Here is a 27,983-nt window from a genome sequence, read left to right as displayed (position 1 = left end):
GCTAATATCCAATATTTTATTCTGTATATATACATATTATTTAAAGGAAATTACCATCACTGTGGATTTGAATTTGTTACTACTTACCGAACCAAACAGGATTAAAACGCCGAAATAACAGCCTTTTGTCGTATTTCTGCATATTGTAGCAGTTTAAACTCTTCCTTTTTCAGAATCGCGTTTCAACATACTAAAAGTATGTCTTGCGCACAATGATAGTCTAATCATAATACGTTAAAAACTATTGTGTTAAAATACTTGTAGAAATATTTTCTTTTTTTATTTATAGTGCTAGTTTTGGTTTTTACGAGATATGTGCATATCACTTTCTTAAATTCTAATATCAAATATATCAGCATAACACGGATTTTACAAAAAAAGTGAAATCCTTTTGATAATATTATATTCTGAAACAAGATTTTGTATAGTGCACGTAAACTGAAGATTTTGCTTGAGATCGTGTAATTGATTGACCTACAAAACTTAAAACTTTGTATTTTTCAATTAATTTATTTTAAATCTTAATAGACTATATTTTATTTTATGCCTTCCAGTCCAATCGATATTCGTCCACCATCAGTAAATGCTGAGTAGTAATCCAACCTGAACACGAATTCCATCAAATTTAATATATTATGTATGATATATGTACACACATACGCATGCATTATTGCTTACCCTCTTTTTGTGCCAACGTTACGAACTCTTGCCATTTAGACTGAATTTCCCAATATTTGTCTTTGGTTTGATTTCGATCTTGCAAATAGGAAACGGCGAAGAAATATGCTTTTAGGACATCTTGAGACCGTGCATCAAAATGCAAATACACACCTATATTTTTACTACTTTCAGCAATAATAAAACGTTCGTGTGGATCGAAAGACGAAATTATGTTTTCAACCGCGTGAGTCGTTTTATATTCATCGATGAGAGCTCTGATTGATAAGCCTATATAAATATTTAGCGACACAGAAACTGTTTGTCCTATAGTAACGCGCTCCATTTTATTAACCTAAAAGAAGGATTTTGGTTATATATATATATGACATATAGTAACATCATTCAACCTGTTGAGGTGTTAACATTCGCCCAGAACGGAAGTACTCTTCCAAAGCAATTAAATAACGTGACTCGTTGAATGTACGTAAGCAGACAGCTTTGACAGCTCTTAAGTTTGCATAAAGATGAGTTACGATAATAAATATAAATACGGTGTACAATATGCTGAAATATGAAGGATTAGTCTCCACTGAATACCATAATATATAGCAGTTTACCTTTGACTTTTAATAAGCGTTAACAAATAAAGACCTACGAATGAAGCTATCAAGTTTACGAACGTCTCTTGCGAACTGTCTTTCGAGGCTACGTCAGCTAAGTTGCCCCGAATTGCATGATGCTGCGTAAGTGCGGCACGAGTTGCACCACCTTAAAATTAAATCAAATATAGTTGGTATTTTTTCGAATATGTTTTATATCAATATTTATTTTCTTAACAAGAAGCAAATACCAACCTGCAACACCCACAATAGCTTTTAGTACAGTTGTGACACACAATAAGTGCGTACTGAAAAATTGGTACTTTGGAAGCACATATATTTCAATTCCCATGGCTAAATCATTCAGAAAATCTGCTCTTAAGCGCCATTTTTTTGAATCGATATCCAGCTGCGAACCCTTCCACCAAGAGAATAAGATACGACCTATGTGTCCACTACCGTCCTTAAGAATCCAAGTGACTGTAGCTGAATAGGCTGTTATGTTATCATTTCCCACACCTAATCCTTTCAGAATGGCGTGGGTGCAAAGTGTACCTGCATTTAAATAATAACAACAGTTAGTAGTTTTTAGACCATCCGTGCGAGTTAAGTAGGCAAGAAAATTGTGATAATCCAGCAAATTACTAACCACATATGGTGCTGCAAAATGCTTGTATAGTATCCCATACTTGATATGACGCGTAATCTTCGCTGACGCTATCTGGATAGCCTTTCGGTAAGAAGATTTTCTGGAGTATTCGGAAAAGAAAAAATTTCTCCTGTATTACCAATTTATCGCTGCGCAAAGGTACGCGAACAATGTTATTTTGATCTACACAAATATAAATATGAAAAATAAACATCTTAGTAAATACGTATAAAATTACCTGCTGGTGTTATATAGAGAACCTCCTCTCCTTTAGAACCATATTGTTCACGAAAGTGCACCTTCATTTTCTTTAAGTTAGAGTCTTAAGTTTTCAATCCAATATAAGAGTATTTCACTTATTGAAACAATTCTATCCACAACCCAAATGCTTTTAGTCTTTTGTATTTATATATATATATATATATATATATTTGTTTTGCATACAGTATTTTCTGGGAATGTTGCAAATTACTTGAATTTTATCATTTTAAAACAAACGAGAATAAAAATATTTAGCTATGCCTGCGTGCATTATTTTGACGTCGACAACTATATAGGTACACATTTTTAAACACAGTTTCTTCACTTAGCGTGGAATAATTATATTTTCCTTAATGGTTTTACAGTTTGTAAACTACTTAATTGACTAGTTACTAGGTGCTATAAAAACGTTTAAATATGATCAAATGCCGACTATTACGAAGGAAACCACAAAAATAATCAATTTAGCAGTAAAGCCAGAGAACGTATGAAATTGCGAACCAGCATGTGAATTGTCAAAAGCTAAAAAAGTGCAATGAGCAGAGAACGTAAAAATATAGAGAAAGCAGAGAACGATAATATAATACACAGAGAACGTAAATTTATATAAATATTTATAAATTTATAAATTTATATTTATATAAATATACGTTCTCTGTTAATACATATATATATTTCTATGTTCTTTAATACTTTGTCATAAAGAAGATAGATACATTTTCCCTGCATTATAAGGGAACGCAACAAAATATAACACTCTGAAAGGAAACACTTTCTTCATCCTCTATCTAACTCTAATTTCTATATTTTAAGATATGTATTATCTATGCTAAACTTTACTGCACGTCATACAATTGAATAATGCTGGGTCTATAAATAAAAAAGCAAATAGTTATTCGTTTATTAATCATTTACCTTAGTTATTATTAATTAAAGTAAATGGTGCTTCTAATAACTGTTATTGATAAAATAATGTAGAGTATAATGAGACCGTAAAACCAAACTCAAAGTTTAACGCGTGTTTCCATAAATTAATTAAGCTTCATGTATTTTTCTAAAATATTTTTCCTGTGTTACGGCAGAGGTTTGTATATTTTTCGTCTTGAACCGAGTCCCAAACGTTACATTTCGTAGCCGCATTTTCTCCCTTATCATTTATATCTACGCCCTCTTTATAATCCATATCATAATAGCAAGATATGAAATAACAATGACTACAAGTACACATATATTCATATAAATGATATAGAGGTAATAAATATGATACACTTACTTTTTACCTTCGGGGCAGTCTACACAATAACCTATGGCACACCCCACACGCGACGCCTGATCGAGGGTGAGCACTTTGTAAAAAGTAGAATCATCCTTTTTCCATTTATTGAATGTAGACGTCATTAGTGTGTCTAATGATATCCGATTTAATCCATCTTGCATTGCTGAATTGAGGCCAACTTTCTCAAAACGTGCCGTTTTATGACATTCGCTCGGCTTGCTTGGGCATAAACCAGTGTATGTACGAGCCAGGTATGCTAACTCACTGTCCCAAATGAGGTTTCGCATGCGTGTTGCTTTCACCCGACCAGCTACTTCATTACGAAGCTGGTTGTGAAGCTCCAAAAACATATTTCTAATTTTAAAAGTCGATGGCATATGTCGTTTAAATTTACCTATGTTTTCCTGTATTACAAAGAGAATTTCACTCACATAACACATGTACATATGTATATGTACATATGTAAGTAACTTACAATTGCCGATGGATCACACATTATATGCTTTCCTTTCTCACACCAATCATCGTTGCCGCAGAAATAATTGTAAGCTGCGGTATAGCTATAGGAGTCTAAAACAACTAAGTAAACAATAATAAACTTCAATAGAATACACATAACATTAATAATCACAAAACGACCAAAAACTGATTTTGAAAGCCTGCACAATGAAATAATTTCTTTATGAAGTAAGAATACATTCATCTCCCTACCTACCTAAGTTATTTTATACTCGAGCAATTTGCAAGTATCAAAGCCTGATTACCAGTATACACAAATATATTTCATTTTAATCAAGTTATCGCTTGCACGGACTTCAACTCGCCTCGTCATCCAGATCATTTATATATATGTACATATGTATGTACTTATATACTATATATATATGTAACTTTATATCTCCCTTGATTATTTTTTATTTTGGAAACAACCATTAGGCGAACATAACTACAATATTCTGTTGAAAAATATTGTGAGAGTATAAAAACCATATATGCAAGGCACTGGGTTCAATGTTATCACTCCATTTAATCCGTAGGAATTGATGGGCGGGTTTTGTTTCAAACTGATTTTAAGAGGATTTTTGAAATTATTTATTAAGTATATACAAATAAAACATATCACTATACATATATATAAAGTAATATTACGGAATAATATGTAACAACAAACAATATTACTTGTATTCAGTGTATTCAATTACAACGGAAAAATAGACAGATTTTCATAGAAAATCTAAAACTTATACATTTATTTCAGCTTAAATTTATAAACCGCAGATATAATATATTAATATAAATAAGTACGGCACAGCACTTATCAATTGAGCATTCGAAATGTATGTATGTATTTATATTAGGCAGAGCCGTTGTCCATGTTGGAAATCAAAATTGTCGACTTAAATTCGATTTTAGTATAATTATTTCAATTAATTGTATTAGAAATTTAAATGTTATATCAACACAAAATGCAAATGTCTTCATGATTAAAATTAATATATGTACGTAAAACCAGTGGATTTTATAAATAACTATAAAACTCTGAACACCCCTCCACAAATTCTGTAAATACCAATTCTTAATTAACTTATACTTATGTATTCTTTCAGCTTTTCAGTTTTTGATTCCGTTTCAAATTTGTGTATATTTCCCCTTATATACTGTTTAAAATGTAACAACCACTCCGTCGTACTTAATTATACTCGTTTAAGTTGACAAATACATTGTGAATTACATTTACTTTTTTTCTAAATATAATATGTATGTGCATACTATATGTGTACGGAAGGAAGTCTTAACGGAAAGATAACTTACAATAGCAAAATGAGAAATTCTATAAGCTTTACATAAATTCTGAATTTGGGCATGGAACAGTTTTTAAGAGACAGGCTTTACAGCCAAATTTTTTTCATAGTTATAGTGTTTATGTTATAGTGAAATGTAATTAGTTAAGTTTTATTAAACAAGTTGAAAACTATTAACTCTCAGGTAGATCAGTAAACAGTTGAGAAATGAAGCATGTGCTAATTGATTAAGGTTTTCATCAATTCAGATGAAAATGGAATAACGATAAATTGAGGAACTTTTAGATAGCTGCTTGACGTATCATCACGTATGAGCACTTGCTGAAAGCTCTTCCAAACGTAGACACAGCTCCTGAGCCAAACGCATATGCGTGGCTGCGTTGGCACATGTTGATGGCGGAGCGGAGGATGTGACGGTAGTAGCAGATTCGTGGGGATTTAAATGTGTTATTGCCTCCTGATAACTGGGACACACCCCATGCCATCGAGCTTTGCTATAGGCATGCGACTGTAAAAAAAATAAGCAGATTACCATATAGTTAGTAAATGAAATTAAATTAATCATTTATAACTGCATATTATCTCTACACAACTGATTGGCGAATTGCAATGCATATTAGGTTATACATTATGTATTGTATGTATATAGGAAATTTAATTCGAATATGAGAGAACATTAGCAATTTAAAGTAGAAGCGAAATACCCGTTTAATGTATAAACCTCTTATACCTACCATTGTGAAATCACGCTTCCACAGCACACCACATTGACCATCACATAGTGGGCAGGGACGCTCTAAGCTGTAGCCTCCACATTCACTACAGTCGAGAGAAACATGGTCATCGGTCCAGGATACTCCGCATGTAAAACATGAGCCCATGTGCTGACGCAGCTCTTCAATAGTAAGTACATTGTCCACGGAAATTTCCAACGGACTACCGACTAAATCGGAAAATGATGATGACATGCTAATACTGCTGCGTCTTTAAGAAATTTATAGATAAAAATATATAGATAAAAAATGCAACTCCAACGATGAACAAAATTATGCTTATTTTAGATTTCTGATTTCTGCCTATATGGTTCCTCCTTAGAAGGCCAATGAATATCATTTCATTTTTACTCAAGTTATCACTTTGATATATGTACGTAACTCTACATATGTATGTACATATATCTATCTTGAATTATTTAAGGCATTACAAACTTACCCCAATGGGCTGCAGATATCGGTAAATTGCGGTCCGTGAACACTAGCTAAAGACATTGTTGTTGGAGCTGCAAATAAACGTAAACAAGTATAAATAGAGTTCGTAATACTTTCTTGAATTTTTGAATGAGATGTGTGTGAATCCCGATCTCGATGAAACAATTGTTTCTATTAATATTATTTGTACATAATTGCATGCATACAAAGTATGTGTATATACACACATGGTCAAAATAATAAGTACGTTATTAATTATTCTAAGATTTTTAGCAAATCGGGCGAATTATTTTTATGGTTCGTTATTTCGCTTATGTACTAATATGAGCAAAATATAGTAATACTTTGTTTATAATTTTAAAATTCTTAATACGTCGTCCCCTCAAAGTAGTCCCCATTGGCCCAAATACAGTTGTACCCAAATACATTTGTGCCAACGTTTTTTGTGGTGCAAAAACCAAGAGCCTTTTTTAACGAATAACTTCGCGCAAACGACGCATAACACTGAAATAGTATTCCTTGCTGACAGTTTGGCCGGTCGGAAGGAGTTCGGAGTGCACCATCCTTGATAATCAAAGAAAACTGTCAACATATGCATAATTTTTGACCGTCTTTGACGTGGCTTTTTACCTTTATTGTGACAAGAAAAAATTAAGGATACGATTATAACTCGCAAATAATCATTGAAATTGGTCCGCCCTAGGTGGCAAAAAGTAGCACGATATCTGGTGGAGCGATGAAATAAATATTAATTTGTTCTTGAATGATGCCAGACGCAATGTTTATCGTCTTCAAGGCAAACAGTTACATTCGGTGTTTCGAGCTGAAACAATGGTTTGGAAAGCAATCATTCCAAAACAAGGCTCAGTTATGGAATCTCGTTAAAAAAACCATATGTAAGACTTAAATTAATACGTGTCGCGAACTTATCTCTAGCATGCCAAAACGAATTTCAAAAGTAATTGAAAAATAATGGCGGATAAACTAGAAACAGATTAAAGAAGTAAGCAAAAATCAATAGCGCACAGAAAACTGAATACAATAAATACCTGTTGTACTTATTATTTTTTACAATTTGTCTAGTCTTTAAATTATCTTCTAGAACTTCTATTTTAAAAATTTTTATTATTATTATTATATTAAAAATGATACAATCACCAATACGATATTCATCGCTTTGGCATAATTGCGGTTATATTTCGGAGAACGAATGCATTTTTTAAAATAATAACGGAAATAACTACGAATTTTATTGGAATAATTTGTGAATATAGTATTCTCTACATATCTATTCATATCTCGTCGTTGAACTTCTCAGAAAGATTGAATAAGCACTCTTGTCCACGTAATAAATATCGCATAACAGGTTTGTTAACGACCAATCTCCAATTGTAATATTCGTAACAACAGTTTCAGCCGACGCACCCAAAGCCCGCTAACAATAATGAACACACATACATAAATACTAAATGTGAATGTTCATTATTGTACATATTTTATATACATATACAATTCATTGAACTCTAAAATGGATGACCTTTTCAATTTTCAAATTATGCATATGTAGTACATATGTATGTACATATGTATGTGTATGCACCTAGACACTTTACCAATATTTTTCGCCTATACGTATGCAATAAATAGTTTGACCTTGAAAGCTTATGCCAAAAACAATGAAATATCCCAACGGAAATCATACACACTTTGAATTGTGACGAATGGCGGTATTGATCTTCAATATTTGTGAAGATATACATACATATGTATATGTATACATGCATATGTACATAGAATATAATGAGACAAAAGGCAAGGTTCGGCCATTTGAATTTTTTACGCGACAAATATTACATAAAAAAATACATTAATATGCATTCATGCATATGCACATATTTATAACAATTAACCGTCGGTTATTCCAGCAGCAGACTCGTTAATTGCTTACTCGCCATAGTGGCGTACTCAACAAATCTGGTAAAATGCGGTACGATTTTACAAAACTAGGTATGGTTTTCACTTGGAACGTTGTTGTTAATGTGCATCTCTCATATGTACGCTTATATAAGAATATACATACATACGTATGTATGTACATACATATGTATATACCACAGTAAAATCGATAGAAAGAATTTTGAATTTAAGTTTTCCGAGATACTTTCAGGAGAACCCTGCATTTACGCAGAACTCTGGTACATATATTTATGGTCCAGCCGGGGCCATAGCAATGCTAATAAGTACTGCTTATATTCCTCAGTACACCAGAAGTGACCAGATTTTATCAGAACTAACTAGAAAGAGTTCCAAAAGAGGTAGAACGACTGAGAGACTATCTACCTCCACCAAGAGCTTGCAATTTTATTAAAATATGGCCGTAGAGCTCATACAGATCGTGGCTCCATCAACTTTGATATTCATCTTCATCTTTGATATTAATATCAAAAAGTTGGTAAACAAAACTGTAAAAAGCTCAATGGACCAGTTTCAACACAAAAAGCATTCTCATATATTTTGTTGCTCTCTCGCTCCGAGTGAATTTCTGTTTAAAATTTCAGTTATATTTATATACATACGTGCAAATGGAAACCACACAATCGTTTGAATATTTCAATAAGTTTGTACAGTTTTTACTTTTGTTTTTTGCATGTGGAATGATGCAAGGTTTCCTCAACTGGAAATTTGCAGTTGCTGTTTATATACTGTCTCTGGACTTTATTTAATGTTTGCATATTTACTTGACGTCAATGACAGCCGTCATGCTAAAAGCAATTCTCGTCATCAGCAAAAAATAACATATTTATGTATAGTTATTAAACAAAGTTAAGTTAATGAATGAAATGAATGTATGTAGTCACTTAACACAATAATAGAGACAACTTTGATTTTTTATGTAATTTAGATTGCATCCTTAGATGTTGCCTCGAAATTCAGAGTAAGCAAAGCTGAGTTCAGTTTCCTTATATGTTTATATGCACATACATATGTTATGTGGGGTTGGAAGGAGTAGTTTTGGAAATTGGAAAATGTTAATATTGGAGCGGCTCGGGAACTGGAAAATTGATCACTTTGTTTAACCCAACGAACACACTGTAGTACCATTTTAACCCTGCTTTGGAAATGAGTTACATACCTCTTCACTAGTATGGAATTTGATAGCAGGATTTAAAAATTTAATTGACCAAGAAAGTCTAAAACATGGAGATCATCATTTACCAAAAGTGTGCATAGTTACCATACCCAATATGTACGCAGTTAAATGTTTAATGACTGAAACTGTTGTGCATTCGGTCATTCTTATGTAGCTACAAGTAGTACTCTCACATATTGCATGGGTATTATTCACTCGTTTCCATCTAGAACTGAATACCAGTTCAGCGCGTTCAAAGTCACATATGTACATATGTACATATGCATTCATTTGTGTTCATAGAATTCGCGGAGATTGAGGTGCTTAAAAGTGTGTGACTGTAATAATGTATATTTATTTGTATTATTTGTAGTTTTAGTTTTCTTACTGTCATCAGTCGTTTATGATTGTTAGCTTTTTACATATAAACTAGCTACGCTTTATATAACAAAATACTTGCTGTTATGTACGAATTGGTACTCACAATTACGAGTTTGGATTTCAAAATGGATACGAATTGTTACACTTTTGATGGTTTTTTATTTAAATATGATGGATACAGTGTTTATTAACTACAGCGTTTACGTTGTTGACACGAAATTTTCGCTTATGACAAGATATTTTTATAACCAACACAATTATCAAAAACGACTTTCGTCACCATACTTCGATTGCACAAATATAAAACATTACTGTTATTTTGGATGAACAGTTTCTTAACTTTTTCAGTCCTCTTAAACTTATTTAAAGTCTATGTTTCTTGACTCAATTGATTTTGGTTCTATTGCTGTCTTTATATTCCTCGCCAGCTAACAAGCGCGACAACACGACCCAACTCAAAAGACTGAAATCATATGTTGCGTGCGGCTGACTTTTATGAATTTCGCCTGACAACGCAGTCTTGGTCTACAGCTGGTTACGCTGCGCTCGTACACCCATATACTCATATGCCCGTATGTATGTACGTATTTAGCAAATACATGCACATATAACACACGAACGCCTGACTGCATACAAGTTTCCAAATTCGCAAATTTTGTGTGTGTGTGAGCGTCGGCTGTAAATAATGTATGTAGATGTGTGTATCATAAGTGCATATAGTAGCAGTGGCGAGCGATGGCCCGATGTAAGGAAATGCAGGCGACAGACGTGTGGTATGAGTGATCGGTTATTTTATAAGCTTATGAGTCGCGTTAATAAGCCCTGTGAATAAATACGTAGGCAAGCAAAGAGAAATACTAAAACCGATCCAAACACGAAGCGGTGTGTGATAAATTCAAAAGCAAAGCAACAAAAGATCGCTGATATTTTATATATGTACATATGTACATGTGTATTGGCGGAAAGTTAATTTTGATTTGTTGTAGTGTGTGGACACGCGTGACTAGCATGATGGCACTAAATTCAAATTCATTAATATTTGTTTTTTATGTATGGGGATTATTTCTTGGGATTTTTGTGTAGCTGTTGTGTTTAGCAAGCTGTGGAATTCATTGCGCTGTTGAATGTTATTACGAAAAGGAGGCACAGTAACAATCGCCAATAAATGAAATAATAAACAAACTTAGGTCGACATTGTATGCTGATAAGAGCCTACAGCAAAAGTCATACATAATTTATAACAGAGGGAGAGTGCCACAAGAGCAGACACTAATAAACCACGCCACTCGCTTGCCAAATCATTCTGCAGCACACTTCGAATCATCCACCATGCCCGTATCATCACAATTGTGCATACATACAATAACTATAATATATACTTATGTAAATACATATGTATGTATGTATGTATGTATACTCCTTGCAAGTCACATTTTACAATTTTAGATTATTATACACATGATTTGTCTACACATGCGTGTATGTATGCTTTTTTTTTATGAATGAATGAATCAGAGTTAGCCATACGATGAATTCTATTTAATTTTGACACTCATCATTTAGATATCTACAAAATACTGCGATATTGTGTGTGCAACTCAGGTAATCACAACATCCGCTTCGCTATCATATTATGCACCAACACATTACCCGTGGGAACTTTTGCATTGAATTTGAGCTTTCCGCCATTTGTTTAACAAAGTTAAAGAAAACTTAAAAATCTTAAATCTCGTATGAATGTATTTACTTCCAGTATTTTATTGTATAAATAGAGATACATTTTAAAATGTGGTGTTCGATTCGCACACCTCTGATGACATTACATTGCCTCGAATCGATTTGAGGAATGCAATTACGATTCATTGAAAGTCAAGAATAATTAATCAATACGTAGTATGTGCATATACATATACATATGTATATGTATGTATGTAAATATTATGTATGTATATGCACACGTACATATGTATGCGGGAAACACATTCTTATTTTCGAACTTGAGGTGAGTTTTAATTTACTTTCCAATCAGTGTGTCCATTATCGTTTACTTCCCAATATTTCCATAATTCTTCCTAAAAAAAACGATAGTTTCCAAATCTGTTACTCGTATCATGTTATTTGATTTTTTTCTCAATTCGATATTTGAAGAATCGGGTGATTTTCCAAGCATGCACAAAGTCAAGCGGAATTTAAATCCCATTTTAAAGCCTAACAAAGCCGTAAGCAACAAACATTACACCAATTATTTAAAGCACCAAATTGGGACCTTTTTGCAAGCAACCCAAAAAAAAAAATACGCGACCACTAATTCAAAAAATGGCATTCTACTACATAATATTAAAATAGTTAGAAGTATCTATTATTGCTTATAGAGATGGAAAGGTTTATTAACTAAGTCCTTATTAGCGAGGTTTATTTGTTTATTAAAAACTAACAAGGTGAAATTAGAGTTTTTGATATATTAATGACAGACCCTATTATAGTGCAAATATTCATTTCAGCACGGTATGTATGTTTATATATAATACTACTATTGAAAATTGTGTTTTATCCTTACCATTATGGTAAAGAAAATGGGTTTTGTAAAAATAGTGTTTGTAAAAATAGTTGTCTCTTGCCTATTCGTTGTGTGAAAATTAATATATACCGTTAATCTTTAAATGCTTTTTTACTGCCGCTAAAACATGATGGACCATGCCAAGCATATGTCGAAATATCTGTATATTTACATAATTAAAAACAATATTTATTCCACGAAAGTGTTGTCAAAAATTTGGAAATACGAATAAATTGTTGTATCACTGATACTTTTATGAACACCGTATCGTCGAATCCGATTTTAGAGTTGCATTGGGTTTACTTATGAAAACTATTAATCTTTTTGTTTACCTCGTAATGAGCACTGCTAGTTTTATAGACATAGGTGTACATTAGGGGCGTTTCGATCAGCGTTAAGTAATGTTATGCGGGAAAAACGTATTGTCATACTTGTATTGAATATACATATGTATGTATGTATGTTCTTATGTACATTATAACAGCACTGTCTGGTGCTATTCTAAAATTTTCCTTGCAATATTATACTCCTCGTCAAAATAAAAATATTTATATTTGAGTTATCGAATATCAAGACTTGATTGATTCAAATATGGAAGTGCGTAAGTCGTTACATATGATACGTATGCCCTCATGAATCTTTCGTCTGAAACTTATTTTTTGTAAGCGAATTTATTTTAAATGAGGAACATATATAAAACATATTTAAACTAATAAGATTATGTAATAAAAGTAAATTCTATATTTGCTACATAAGCCATGTTTTTATGAATGAATTTTACACAAAAAATAGTACTTATTATTGCTTAAAAACACAAAAGATGATTGTTTCTTATAACGTCGTTAACGTATTAAGTTTTACCAGTTGTTGGAGGACATATCTGAAGAATATGGTGGATGCGGGGGCAGTTCGAATTTGCATTTCATTTAATTTTAACACCGACCTATATTAATATATGACAGAGTTTTTGACCTGACTAACAAATGTCTTTTGAACTCATGATTTCTTCAACTTAAAGTAATACTTTATATTTGTACCAACATTCATAAAATACCAAAGTGAAAATAGATTTTTTAAAGAAACTATTTTTAGCTAACAAATTCTATTTAAACACATACATATGTATGTATGTATGTACACATGCCTACGAATATGAAAGTTAAAAATAAACTCTGCTTCTGATTTTCTTCACGTGATTTTTACGTATAAATGTCTGTCTATATTTACGTTTGTGCACAAATTTTTTTTATGGTAAAATCACTTTTATGATACTTACGAAGAAATACGTATGTACGTACATATGTACATATATAACTGCATTCATTTGTGAAAATTCCTTATATTGCTTTGTAGCTTTGACTTGTGGTCTCACATTGCTCTAGGCGCCGTTAAAAAACCTCGTACATACGAGTACACTATATGAGTCGAACCAAGTTCATGAGCTATCCTGTACTTGAGAATAAGAACGGAATTTTTTTTTACTGATTTCGTCATATTTTAGTCTCGCCTCCGTACATATAAATATATATTTATAGATGATTGTATGTACACATATGTATGTATGTATAATTACGAACATTTGAAATGCCTGAGTGGGACGAGTGTGAGAAATTCTTCTGTAGATAGACAAATATCTTTTGTATTTGCGACGGTTTTTACAAGTGGAAATTTAGCAGTTAGTAAATAGGTTATCAGACCTTTGTATTAGACAAAATGATTTCGCAATGTTTGTCTATTCGTTTGTTGGCGCTAGCGATAACTTGAGTAAAAATACGTTCTTTACCAGACGGGGCCTGCACTAACAAAATGGTAATATTCAAAGGCATATAGAAATCATATGTGCCAAATTTGTTTTGAGATTAATTAATACCATTATTTTGATTTTTCTGGTTTGCGTCTTTATTTCATTGCTACAATCGTAATTTTTGAACATAAATTACAACGGCTTTAAACTTTTATGAGATGACTCCAAGGCGAATTCGTGACGGTGATACTGGCACCGTACTAATATAATTGCACAAATTTTTCATTTGCATAAGCAAAGGAATAGAAGCTTACCGCACTTAGGCCACAACCAATGGTGATTGCATATACAGAGTAAACACTTCGTTGGTAGTTATATTTTGTTCAAATGCATTAATTTACATAAGCACTCTTGTGCACCTTTAAAATAGGTTCAAGTATTTGATCTCAAATTTGAAATAAGTTCGAGTGGGTAGTCAGACACTTCTCGCAACTGAAGAATCGGTACTTATATATATTTATAAAAACACCACAAAAAGCAATTGATATAAAAATAGTAATCGAAAGTTATTAACTCACAACTTACTTACATTAATGTTCATATTGTTTACTCATGAGTGCATTCGTTGAAATTTATGTACATACATTTCGAAAACACGAAGGTTCTTATAAATATATTTTTTTTGAAAATATCTTTAACTACTTAAAAACTTGTGATGGCTGATATAAGGCAGCAATGAAATGAACTGAATTCATATATTTTTTTAGATTATCAAATACAATAGTCAATACAAGTCGGAAGTCGGTGAAGGTGTTTATGGCTCCACTGTGAATGACGGTTAGTGCATGTCTGAAGTTACTTGTGTACGAAATCTGGTCGGCGTAGTTCTACGGAAACACCTCAGCAGAAACTGCTTGAAGAGGAGTTCATTGTGCTGCTTAACGGAGAACACACGGGCCTCCTCGATCAGAGACATCAAGAGGCATCTCGTTATAGTCCGGAGTGCAGTTTTCTGGCATGTTTCATGCTTCCTCGTCTGCATTTCATTGCATCCGGGCGACCATATTGGTAAGGCGTTGTTAAGGACCGGCAGGCCAATTGCCTTGTATGTTGTCAACAACGTTTCTTTGTTTCTTCCTCATGTGTTGACGGCTTGCAACTAGAGGATAATTTTGCGGCTCTGTACTTTTACAATAATCGCGGTCGTACGAGTAGTGAAAGAGCAAAGGCTGTCAAAGACCATGCCTAAAATCTTAGGGCTATTGACAGTCAGACAAATTTTAAATTTTGAAAGTCGGAGAGTTATCGGGCGATAGGACTACTCTTTGTTGGCGGGATTCCCAGGTTTTAGTAGTGCGACTACTCTTACGATTTGTCACACATCGGGTATTTGAAGAATGACCAGCGACAGGTTGAAGATCTTAGTGAGGAAGCTTACTCCCGTCGAGCCTATGGGGGGATTTATATATTAAATTTTGGGCTCGACATCGCCTGACCGGATAGCTATACTCTGCCTATTTGAGCTCCTATGGATCATGGGGGTCCTCTGTTGGCCACTGTGGTGGTGCGCCTTTTGGCGCATTCGCAGCAGAAAAATTCCTCCGGGCCCGGGTTGGACCCAATCCAGTCAGGAGGATACGAAGCAACCCTGCTGTAAGATGACTAGGTTGTTGTTGTAGCGGCAGAATTCTGCCAAGCTGACAGTCCTTGGCCGGATAAAAATCCGAGTCCGTTCCGGTTACGTAGACCCGACAGTTGAGGGAACGGAAGATAACAAGGTCTCAACCCGCGGCTCCGCTCGCTTAGAATTTGGGACTGGTATCAAATATTAATTACGCTGTTGTCACGGATATCATGCACTCATCTCAAATTATGACTGAACTTTTTCTCAATACTAATATTATAGATACCAAAAAACAACCGCCTTATTCATAATCCATACACGTACACATGTATATATGTAAACAAAAACAAGTAAGGAAGCGCCAAATTCGGGTGCAACCAAACATTTTATACTCCTGCAACTTGCAAAAATCAAAGCCAGGGAAGTACTTTAAGGTGTAAAACCAATCATATACAGTAAAGTCAGCCGAATGTTCGAAAATCCTGATATTAGCTAAATTGGGGGTAAGTCAAGTTTTCGCTCAAATTTATCTATTTTAGACACAAAGATACACTCTTATGAGAAAAACACGCTCTCTTATTTGCATTGGGATAACTCACATATTGGCCGATATATCGGCGCAAAGTCACTCGGAAGTTTGAAAATCTTTACATTAAGTATATGAGGGCTAAGGGGAATATTGGTCTGATTCAACCCATTTTTGACATACAGACATACCATTACAAGAGAAGGATTATCCCTTAATTTCAGTTATATATGTATGTATATCACACATTGACTGACATTTATTGCTTCTTGATTTGTGTATTGGAAACTGAACGAATCAGGTGTAATTTAAAATTTTGCTATACGGGAAGTAGGCGTGGTTGCTCAGAGTTCCGCGATAACGAATTTCATCGAAATGAGGGCGGTGCCACGCCCATTGTCCAATTTTCACACCAGCTCCCATAAAACTCTTTCATACCACTAGGTGGTAAATTTCCATTTCTCTGGCGTATTAAGTTATTGATTTATCGCGCTTTTAGTAGTTTTTAACAGTACCGTTATATGAGGAGTGTTTTCATACATTTTCACTCTGTCGGTAGAAGTTCTTATAAGATTTGTATTCAGCCAATGGGGTTGTTGTAGCTCAAGTGGTTTAAGAGATATGTGCATTAAACTTGTTTGCCACGCCCACTTTTTCAAAGAAAATTTCCTCTGTACCAAATTACTGCTTTATAGTTGAAATTAGTGCTCAGTTATGGCACTTTATATTTTTTCGGTTAATAGTGATTTGTGGGCGTGCCAGTGCTTCAATTAAGCCCATCCACGAACTCGAAACTTTTTTGTAATGAAGAACCCACATAAAAAGTTTCATCGATACATCTAAATTTTTACTCAAGTTACAGCTTGCACGGACGGACAGTAAGACAGTTAACCGATTTTCGACTTTTCTCGTCATCCTGATAATTTATATATCCCTAAATGTATCTCGCTTAGTTTTTGGTGATACGTACAACCGTTAGGTGAACAAAACTATAATACTATACTCTGTAGCAACTGGTTGCAAGAGTATAATTACTGTACCCCCACAATAGTTATGTGATGTTATAGTGTTTTTTGAAGTTAAAAAATATTCAAATGAATCTTATGTGAATATTGAATATATGCTTATAATCTTTTTAAGTGAATTTTTTTTACCTTTAACATAATATGATAAAAATAATGTTGTTGTTGTTGTTTTAACGGAGATTTAATCCCCGTTGGGATGGTAAATATCATTTGTGTTGTCGTCGAGGTCATCTAACGGTAGGCCCAAGAAACGTGCTGTTTCGACGGGATCGGACCAAAGGGAGGAGGGTGTTAGATGGGTAGGGTTTGTGGGGCATGCAAAGAGGTGGTCAGTGTCATGCGGAGACTCGTTGCATGCAGGACATACATCGAGTATGTCAGGGTCTATTCTGGATAAGTAGGAGTTTAACCTGCTACAGTATCCAGAACGAAGTTGCGCAAGGGTCACACGCGTTTCTCGCGGCAGCTGGAGCTCTTCGTCTGCGATGGGTGGTGGTTTAACTCCAAGAACGCCATTCACGGGAAGGGAGTCGGTGAAGGTGTTGATGGCTCCGCTGTGAATGGCGGTCAGTACCTGTCGAAAGTTAGTTGCGTCCGAAGTCCGGTCGGCGTACTGTACGACGTCGTCGACGTAATCCAGGAATGACCTCTTGATGCTCCTAGGAGGCGGTTCCGCTCCAAGCAGATGGCTGCAGGGGTGATTTCTGCGAAAGCATCCCAGCAGGAACTGCCTGGAGAGGAGTTCGTTATGCTCCTTAACCGGGAGCATGCGCGTCTCACTATGGAGGTGTTCAATGGGAGACATCAAGAGACATCCTGTAGTGGTCCGGAGTGCAGTATTTTGGCAGGTCTGAAGTTTCCTCATCTGCGTGCCACTGCATCCAGGCGACCATATGGGCGCTGCGTAATTGAGGACCGGCCGGCCGATTGCCTTGTATGTTGCCAACAACGTTTCTTTGTCTTTTCCCCATGTGCTGCCGGCTAGCGACTTGAGGATTTTGTTGCGGCTCTGTACTTTGGCGATAATCGCGGTCGAATGCGGAGAGAAGGAGCATAGACTGTCGAATGTTACACCTAAAATCTTAGGATTATTGACAGTCGGAATTTTGACGCCGTCGACTGCAATGTTAAGCTCAAGTCTATACTCCTTCGTCCAGTTGGTAAAGATGGTCGCTGTGGATTTGGTGGGGGAGAGTGTAAGATTTCGTGCAGTGAGGAAACGAGAAAGTTCGGAGAGGTAGCTGTTTACCTTCGAACACATGCCATCGATTCCATTGCCCGACGCCAATATCGTGCAGTCATCAGCGTACGAGGTTATGGAAACTCCCTCTGGTGGTTGTGGGAGTTTCGAGATGTAGAAATTAAACAGTAGTGGGGAGAGGACACCACCCTGCGGAACCCCCTGTTTAATTCTTCTCAGTTTAGATGTTTTACCTCGAAATAGTACGGATGACTGGCGACCGCTCAGGTAGTTCATGGTCCACCTCTTTAACCCTGGAGGGAGCGTAGTTGTTTCAATGTCCTGCAGTAGCGTTGTGTGATTGACCGTGTCAAAGGCTTTTGACAGGTCCAACGCTACGAGGATCGTTCTTTCGCAGGGTGGTTTCTGGTTGAGGCCACGAACTATCTGGGCGTTTATGACGCTAAGTGCTGTGGTGGTGCTATGCACTTTTCGGAATCCATGCTGGTGGCTGGCTAGGCTCAGGTGGTGAGTGAAGGTCGGGAGTAGCAAGGCCTCAAGTGTCTTCACTACTGGGGAGAGGAGAGTTATCGGCGATAAGATTCCCCTTTGTTGGCGGGTTTCCCAGGTTTCAGTAGTGGGACCACTCTTCCGACTTTCCACACATCGGGTATTTGAAAGAGTGGTCAGCGACAGATTAAGTACCTTGGTGAGATATTCTACTCCCGTCGAGCCTAGATGCTTTAGCATTAGCATGTTGATTCCATCAGGGCCAATGGATTTGGAGGATTTTGCTTTTTTGATGACACCCTGAACCTCCTCACCGGTGAAAGTAAGTGGCGCGCCGTCGTTTGGCATTTTGCGCAGCCGTCGGTTAACACATCGTTTAGCTTTGTCTACCGAAGGGTGCAGTGTGAACTGCCGGCTAAAATAGCTCGCGCACTTCTTCGGGTCCGAAGAGGCATGACCATTGAATTGAACTTCAACTCGGTCGTCATGTCTCTGCGGGTTAGACAGAGCTTTGACAGTAGCCCAAAGCTTACTCACTCCGGTGGAGAGGTTGCAGGACTTCAGGTGTTCTATCCATTTCGTCCGCTTATGTTGATTTACCATACGCCGAATCTCCAAATTGAGATCCCGTATTCGGGGATCCCCGGGATCGGCATGGCGTAAGGTGTCGCGCTCATTAGCTAAAACGGCTGCTTCGGCTGGGAAATTGGGGCGGATTTCCGCTATTCTTCCAGCCGGTATGAAGCGAGCGGTAGCTGCTGCGATCACCTTGCGGAATTGACGTTCGCCAACGCATACGTCCGTAGGAATGGGTAGAGCGTTGAAGGTGCTCTCAGTAAATTCTGTGAAGCCGACCCAATTAGCTTTGTTAAAGTTAAAGTAGGTGCGGTTGTCCACAGAAACAAAATCAGGAGGCTTCTCGATCGAAATAATTATGGGCAGATGGTCTGATGCGAGAGTTAGCATAGGTCGCCAGGTTATGCTGTTTATCAGACCACCGCTAGCAATGGTAATGTCCGGCGAGCTATTACAGGTGCCCATAACTCTGGTGGGGGCTTCGTCATTCATTGTGCAGAATGTCGAATCGTCAATCTGTTCCGCCAGCTCCATCCCCCTACGATCATTTGACATGCAGGAATGCCAAAGATCGTGGTGCGCGTTAAAGTCGCCTAGTACCAAACGGTTTTCACCACGAAGTAGCGCACTTATATTCGGGTGATATCCTGTTGGGCAACATGTAACTGGAGGGATGTATATATTAAATATTTCGAGCTCGACATCGCCTGACCGGATAGCTATACCCTGACATTCTAGGGTAGTATCCCTGGGGTCGATGTCTACATCGATTAGACGATACTGCACGGTGTTGTGCAATATGAAAGCTAGGCCACCACCATTATCTCGCTCGCGATCTTTACGTATAACGTTGAAACCTGCATAAGTCAGAAGGGGAGTTATGTTGCAGATTGAGCTCCTAGGGACCGTGGAGGTCCTTTGTTGGCCACTCGGATTGGGTGGCGGCGCGGCGCGCGAACTGTGTGCGGATTGCACAGCCGTAGAGGCTTGTGTCGCAATATTGCGCAGGCAACATGGGGCCACGTAACGCGTGGTCCACTCCCTATGGGTCTTAAGGCCTGAGCAGGTCTTAAGATGGCTCCATCCATTGCATGTGCTACACCTGACCGAGGTGGAGTTTGGATGGAGCCGTTTTGCGCATACGCAGCAGAAAAATTCCTCCGGGCCCGGGTTGGACTCAATGCCAGCGCGAGTCAGGAGGATACGGAGCAACCCTGCTGCAAGGCATTGCTCTAATAACGACAAACACAAATTAATACTCATCGATCCAAACGGGGTTAGATCGCCGAAAGAACAGCCCTTGGTCGGATGAAATCCGAGTCAATTCCGGTGCGTAGAACCGGCTGTCGTGGGAATTGATAAAAATAATAGTCTATGTCCGTCCACTGGTTCTAAGGTAACTTCCCACCAATTTTCAGCCAAATGGATTCAGCCGTTCTTGATATTTAAATACATACATACATACATACATCCTGCAAAATCGACAGTGATTTTGCAAAAACAACCTCCGTTAGGAACTTCTACAGAGCTAAATAAATTTTCATGTCTTTCCGTCCTGTGTTTCAGATGTTATGCGGGCAGAAAATGAAACAGTGTTTCATTTTTATATATAAGATGTACATATATCGACTACCTACATATTAAATTTTTTTTAAATAAGAGTTAGGGCTTTAAAGTTTAACAATTCTTGTGCGGATCTGATTTTTTATACACATGAGGTAAGGTTAAATAATTATACTATATCAAACATATGTATATGAATACGTATAGTGTTAGATATTTACAAAATTATGTACCAAAACGCACATTGTGATCGCTAGGGAAATGTATGTATATATGCATTTTTTCTGTTTTCCGTATATGTGAATTTCTCATGGTCATTACTAATATAACGTTTTAGAATATTAAAAATTGTGCTTTGATGAGTAAAATTACCTTTTATGTTCACTGCATTTAACTTGTTGTTGGAGCTGTCTAAACGTCCTACAATAGGTGTCTGAGCCATTAGAGTCAGCGTCCTTGTGCTGAGAACGATTTGCTGATTTTCAGCGTTGGGTGATTCTCTATAGAAATCTGGATCATCAGCATCGAAGATAATATTGTCTTCCCACTCTGAAACTACACTATCCCTGCCTGTGGGCCAACTTTTCATCTATATAATTTAAAACAATCTGATAAGAAAATATAACCAAATATTAAAAAAATACAATAATCCATATATTTACTTATCATCTAAGAGCAACTTTCATGTACCTTGTACATGTAAATATTGTACCATACTATGACACCAATTATTAATCTAACTGATCTAAACATGATTAGATCACTGAATGCCATTCAGAGTGGAGCCTTCAACAGTTTCACCGACTCCCTTTCAGTGAATGGCGTACTCGGAGTCAAACCACCACCCATCGCAGATGAATAGCTCGATTTTCCGCGAGAAGAGAGTGACTCTTGCGCAGCTTCGTTCCCCCCTGCGGGTAGAGGTTAGAATTTACCTGTGGTAAGGTATGCCTCTCGTAAGAGGCGACTAAAATCCATATGCCCTATGTCTTTCTTTCTGGTTTTGCCTTGAAGTGTCAGCATAATCTATTTCAGAAATAGTGCTATAATACTCAGCTTGAAATGATATTATAGACTTTATTTAAATTCCTAATATAGAGACAATTGAAGTTCAAGCGACAAATGTCACCAGTCATTGATGTGGGCGCTCAACTAGTAGTAGCAAAAGCTACAAGGTCTTACCAGATACTATATCCTGGTATCACGGGGAGCAGTTAGCCCTTGGAGTTTACTCCAACCTGCTCATTGGGTTTGGCCCTTTGTGAAGATTCGTGGTGGCTGTGGTTGAAACCTAAAGGCAGGTAGGGTTGATAAATTCAACCCAGTGTGGAGTCGCACTCCGGCCGGGTGCCGGACCCATAGTGAGTAAAGGTGTCCCTATTTACCTAAACAAATTGGTAGCAAAAATAAGTGCAAAATGCATATATGCCATGTGGCGCTTATCAATGCATTGTATAGATCTATGTGCTTCAACGAAAGCACCGTGAGGTTATGCCGTCGCCGGCAGGTAAACACGTAAATCACAACCATTGATGTATATTGTAGCAGGATAAACTTCTACTTATCCAGAATAGACGCAGACAAATCCATATATGTCCTGCGAGCAATGAGTCTCCGCATGACACTGGCCACCTCTTTGCATGCCCCACCAACCCCACTCATCTAACACCCCTCTCCGTTTGGCCCAACACCGACGAAACAGTACGTTTCTTTTGCCTTCCGTTAGATGACGTCGATGAAAACTTGGCTAACCTTTATCAATCCGTTAGAACAGCAACCAATTATTAATATAAACTTCTTAATTAAAATAAAACGAAATATGTATTAACCACTAGTACCATTAAACGAAAGGATATGCACCCAGGATTAAGAGCATATTTGATTTCAAGAAATATGTTTATATCCTTATACACATGTTGGATGGGTATGTATGTATGTATATACTGGATAGCAACCTCCACAACTTAATTGGCAAGTTAGCGTGTTACTTCATATTCAAATCGATACGACCTTGATGTAAAAGTTTTACCAATTCATCATTGCACTTACATTTAAAAATATTTTCTTTTCAACAATATGTCGGGTTGTTGTGGATTGTTTTCGAAATCTATGATTTGGTGAATGACAGATGCAAATGCACTGATATAGACTGCAAAAAGTTTATTGTCTACCAGCACTAACGAATCTTTAGAATACCATTCTTATGTTACTAAGAATAAACTAAACAAATTTGATGAAAATTTAGGGAAGTGACACGCAGCTTTAACTTTATTTGTAGACAATAACACAAAACAACAAATGTAACTACTTCGCCTCCAACGACTATTGGCGCACAGGGTTTCATTTGATCACTACAACCTGCTATCGATTACAATGAAAATCGTTTAATCGAAAGTGCTGTGAGAGTATTTGCTGGACTAACATGCATGACTCGGTGCTTCGTGATGTTTAATGCATTGCTTAGTTACAAACAGACTTTACCAAACCCAAGACAACGAATAAAATTTATTTAAAAAATTTATACCTACTTTGTATGAAGTTAATCCCTATCCGTACTATCGGCTCTTAAGACATTTCTGTAATCTCTCAAAACTTAGCATAGCCATTTATTTATAAAGTTTGTTGTAAACTACACTCGTATAGATATTTAAATGATGTCTCAAACAGTTACTTATTTCCGAAAGATAATATATAATTTCAAGAGATTTGTCATAACTCTTGGCAATAATGGTTGCAACTGTTTGACATTTTTCGCAAATGTCAGAAAAGAACGAAGTAATCTAGATAAAAGTTATAAAAAGTAAATAAAACTTTTCTGATTCGTAAGCATAGAAAAAAAATTATAAGGCTAAATTCGTAATAAAATACGTGACCAAAAAATTTAAAGTTAAGCCTATGTAAAAAAGGTTTTACAATGTAAATGGTAGAAAAATATTAGAAAAACCTTAAAATAAAAAATAGAAATTTACGGATAATTGACGAAATGGATGATAATTTATGGTAAGCTGTAATGGAATTTTTATAGTTTGTAATTTCTTATCCACTTTGGTATTTCACGCAAATTTGATTCTAAAAATGAAGTATGAGTGGAACGGTTCTTATATTAGTGGATCAAAAATGTCATTCCTTGCTTTTGCTCAATGTTTGCTTGTTCTCATATACTAAATTAGCTATTTAAAGACTAATGTTTTAATGGACTCATAATCTTTTTATTTTTATTAATTTTAAAATACACGTACCATATTGCTGACAAAAGTTTTTTTTCAGGCTTATTGAGTTAGAGTCAGCGCTCTTAGATGACTGTAATGTTAACGACATATATGCTATTTGCCGAGGCAAAGCTATTCCCGAATCACTGCGTCCTGACGTTTGGCAAGTGTGCCTCGATGTGCGTCACAAAAGCGATCAAATGTCGTTGTTCAATGAAATTTTTGATTTGCCTTTTCAAAATACGTTACGTGAAGACTGTCAAGCGATTGTGGATCGAATTGGAAATGATGATGAAGACAAAGTGTCAGTAATTTCCGATTTGGAGTCGATCCTCACATTCTATTGCAAAAATCGAAATTTTTTGTATGAAAGTGATAATGGTTGGATTGAACTATTGTTACCTTTGTTGGCACTAAAGTTAAATCGATCTGACACCTACAACCTATTTGAGGCAATAAGAGACACATACATACCTAAGGGCTGCAAACCAAAAGGCAATGTGTTTCATGTTTTTCGCTTACTTATACTATATCATGATCCTGAATTATGTACAATGTTAGATACAAAAAAAATTACACCAGATCTGTACTCAATGCAATGGTTCCAATGTTTATTCGCTTCGAGCTGCAGCCTTACCGTCATTCTCTCCATGTGGGATTTATATTTTCAACATGCAGATCCTTTTATGGTCTTCTTCTTGGCATTGATTATACTCGTAAACGGACGTGACTTAATATTAGAAATGAAAGATGCAACTAAAGAAGATTTAATAAAATTTCTTTCAAATATGCCTTGCGCTTTGGAACCGGATGATGTAGTTGACTTTTGTTCGTTAGCTCAATACTACTCGCTTAAAACCCCTAGTTCATTCAAGACGGATTTTTTAAAAGCGCTTTATGGTTCGCAAGGTGAAAAGGCACCTCACATTGAACCCTGCAGTGTTTCGCAGGTAAGTTAACAAAGCTAACATCATGTAAGCCACATACTAAAATTTAGACTTCTTATTTTGAATAATTTACTTAAAATTAAAACAATTATTAAAAGTTAAATATTATATAGATATGTCGTTAACCAGTTACTCCAACAAATGTTTATGTTTGCTTTATTTTAGGCCTTGTGTCTTCCAGTTTCCGTCTATGAATTAGTGGAGAATTCATCTTTAGAATTAAACACATCCGACACAGTACGTTTTTTCTTGGTTGATTGTCGTCCGGCAGATCAATACAATGCCGGACACCTTTCCACGGCATTTCATCTTGATTGTAATTTAATGTTGCAAGAACCTCTGGCTTTTTCTACGGCGGTACAAGGGTTGTTAAATGCACAGCGCCAGGCAATTGAAGCAAATTCTAACGCAGGAGGTGAGCATCTTTGTTTCATGGGAAGTGGCCGGATGGAGGAAGATCAATATACACATATGGTCGTCGCTTCATTTTTACAAAAGAACACTCAGTACGTATCGTTGCTGACTGGAGGTTATTTGTCCATTCACGATTATTTTGGAGACCACATGGCAGATTGCCTTGAGGATCATAATGTAAAAAAGTGCATTGTTTGTTCTAAAAATAATGTAGAACTTAGAAATTCAGGAAGAACAAGACAAACACATGAGGTATTCAGTTAAATTTTAATAATGTGTAACTTTTTTAATTAAAAACAAAATATTGATTTTAAGGATAAACGGGATCAACCACGACCAACCTCCGATATCTTTAGTCGATTTTCTGCCGTAATGAAATTGAAATCTTCTGAAGTGAAGGACAAGCTCTTCGATATCATTACAAATCCATCAAATGGTGCCACTGTCAATCCCCATTTGAATTTGGGCCAGTCGACCATTCAGGATCGACATGTTTCGGCTACTGAACGCAATGGAAAACGTTATCGTAATGTAGCACCGGTATTTAGCATCGACGACGAGAATGACGACCATTATAACGAAAATGATGTGAAAGATTCACCAGATTTGACCAGTTCTAAATTGGCTGGTGATGCTAAAGAAATTGTCAGTTTAACTCAGTATTTAAAGTCGCCAGATATAATTAATGCGTTCCGATGTCAAGAAGTTCACATGAATGGGTATATGTATGATAGTCATTTAATAATTTCGGCGACGCACTTAATTGTATTACGAGAACTTGGGCGCGGTCAAGCTCAGATTATAGTTCGACGTCCCCTATCAAGTATAGTTAAAATAACTGCAAAGAAACGCCATCGTGATTTGATCACATTCAAATACGGATTCCCTGATGGAGATGGACTACTTATAACTGACATGGACCGATTTCTTATTCCGAACGCCAGTGAAGCTACAGCAATTGTGTCGAAACACATTGTTCAAACACTAGACAGCTCTAAATTAACGTAATCGAACATTACCATCTTATATTTTACATCTAACAGCTAATTGCATTGAGTGATGACGATTTATAGGTTTTGTTTATTTTGTAAAAAACGTATTATATAATATAAACATATAAAATTAAAAAAAAAAACATCCATGTGTATGCCATAAAGAACCTTTTAATAGATGTTTTCTTTTATTCATTTTTTCTTACTCGTGCATATTTAGTATATAAATGTTTAATTTAATAAACATTGTGAGAATATACTGCGATAACAATCAAGTAATGTACTAAGCGAGATGGGTTTGCATACGTATAATACATATTGACAAGTAGCTTACGAATTATAGACTAACTATTCCGCCTAACCACACTATACTTACATATACTTCAAAGCTTTAAACTGTACTCCAATTTTTCAATGCTTCCACAACGGTGCATAATGGTAATTTGGTTAGAAAACTTGAACGAAAAGTTTTTAACAACAACAAAAACAAAAATTGAAAAAATGGTTTGCGCATTTATATATGTACATACATACATATATGAACGCATCTTAACCTATGTATTTAGTGGTGTGAATTGAGACTTGGTAAGTTAAATATTACTGGTATGTTAAATATTAATACACATTCACATATTTTACTATTGTTCAGATTTTCATACATACCGAATTTTACATTTGGAACACATTTTTATTGGGTACAGAGTAGACCTTAAACGCATCTGTCAATCTAAATTAGTTGGTAAATTACTTAAAAGAATTTATGTGTGTTAGAAGAGGTTGTTCCAGAAAAATGAACAAGAGAACAAGTAGAGAAGTACTAAGTACGTAATTTGTAAGTTAGCTTACATATTAACCGATCTTGTGGTACAAACCAATCGATGTATCCCTTTTTGGTATCATGAAATATTATTACCAAAACAAAAATGGTTTCAAATTTTTATTGAGATACCTCACAGATTGACCGACATTTTTGCCATAGGACTGAGGTCCACATATTTGGTATCGGGGCCTTGAAAAGTTATAGTCTGATTTGAGATTGATTGAGTAGTTGCTGAGATACATGATTTCATTTAAAAGTGAACGGATTTATGCCCATTGTCAATTTTTTACACGCGCCTTTCCACACCCTTTACAAGGGACAATAGTTAAT

General features: G+C 35.9%; 4 protein-coding genes across 6 annotated transcripts; 1 reads left to right on the top strand and 3 right to left on the bottom strand.

Moving 5' to 3' along the window:
• Window positions 1-239: 239 nt before the first annotated feature.
• LOC120769133 (RUS family member 1) lies at window positions 240-2,652 on the bottom strand. 2 transcript variants are annotated; one of them, XM_040096005.1, is made up of 8 exons: window positions 2,147-2,652; window positions 1,909-2,091; window positions 1,515-1,814; window positions 1,278-1,428; window positions 1,068-1,224; window positions 832-1,012; window positions 679-756; window positions 240-603 (listed from the first exon to the last, which is right to left on the bottom strand). In XM_040096005.1, the coding sequence occupies exons 1-8, from the start codon at window positions 2,211-2,213 to the stop codon at window positions 542-544; spliced, it is 1,179 nt and encodes a 392-aa protein (XP_039951939.1). In that variant the 5' UTR covers window positions 2,214-2,652; the 3' UTR covers window positions 240-541. The 2 variants fall into 2 exon arrangements, with proteins under 2 accessions (XP_039951939.1, XP_039951936.1); XM_040096002.1 differs by having other exon boundaries at window positions 679-1,012; window positions 2,147-2,651.
• Window positions 2,653-3,119: 467 nt separating this feature from the next.
• LOC120767578 (venom allergen 5-like) lies at window positions 3,120-4,232 on the bottom strand. Its single transcript, XM_040093723.1, has 4 exons — window positions 4,210-4,232; window positions 3,921-4,104; window positions 3,443-3,849; window positions 3,120-3,383 (listed from the first exon to the last, which is right to left on the bottom strand). Exons 1-4 carry the CDS (start codon window positions 4,230-4,232, stop codon window positions 3,224-3,226), a joined length of 774 nt encoding a protein of 257 aa, XP_039949657.1. The 3' UTR covers window positions 3,120-3,223.
• Window positions 4,233-4,570: 338 nt separating this feature from the next.
• Window positions 4,571-23,572, bottom strand: LOC120768015 (protein pinocchio). Of its 2 annotated transcripts, none has more exons than XM_040094459.1 (5): window positions 23,321-23,572; window positions 21,644-21,879; window positions 6,460-6,526; window positions 5,982-6,231; window positions 4,571-5,755 (listed from the first exon to the last, which is right to left on the bottom strand). In XM_040094459.1, the coding sequence occupies exons 2-5, from the start codon at window positions 21,858-21,860 to the stop codon at window positions 5,552-5,554; spliced, it is 738 nt and encodes a 245-aa protein (XP_039950393.1). In that variant the 5' UTR covers window positions 21,861-21,879; window positions 23,321-23,572; the 3' UTR covers window positions 4,571-5,551. The 2 variants fall into 2 exon arrangements, with proteins under 2 accessions (XP_039950393.1, XP_039950392.1); XM_040094458.1 differs by having other exon boundaries at window positions 21,644-21,860; window positions 23,321-23,571.
• A 479-nt stretch (window positions 23,573-24,051) lies between these two features.
• LOC120768605 (TBC1 domain family member 23) lies at window positions 24,052-27,008 on the top strand. Its single transcript, XM_040095367.1, has 4 exons — window positions 24,052-24,271; window positions 24,539-25,430; window positions 25,593-26,093; window positions 26,157-27,008. The coding sequence occupies exons 1-4, from the start codon at window positions 24,255-24,257 to the stop codon at window positions 26,847-26,849; spliced, it is 2,103 nt and encodes a 700-aa protein (XP_039951301.1). The 5' UTR covers window positions 24,052-24,254; the 3' UTR covers window positions 26,850-27,008.
• Window positions 27,009-27,983: the final 975 nt, after the last annotated feature.

This window comes from Bactrocera tryoni, chromosome 2 (genome assembly GCF_016617805.1).
Source record: "Bactrocera tryoni isolate S06 chromosome 2, CSIRO_BtryS06_freeze2, whole genome shotgun sequence".
Lineage (NCBI taxonomy): Eukaryota > Metazoa > Arthropoda > Insecta > Diptera > Tephritidae > Bactrocera > Bactrocera tryoni.
The sequence above is the reverse complement of the archived record's forward strand: the minus strand, read 5'-3'. Positions and strand labels throughout refer to the sequence as shown.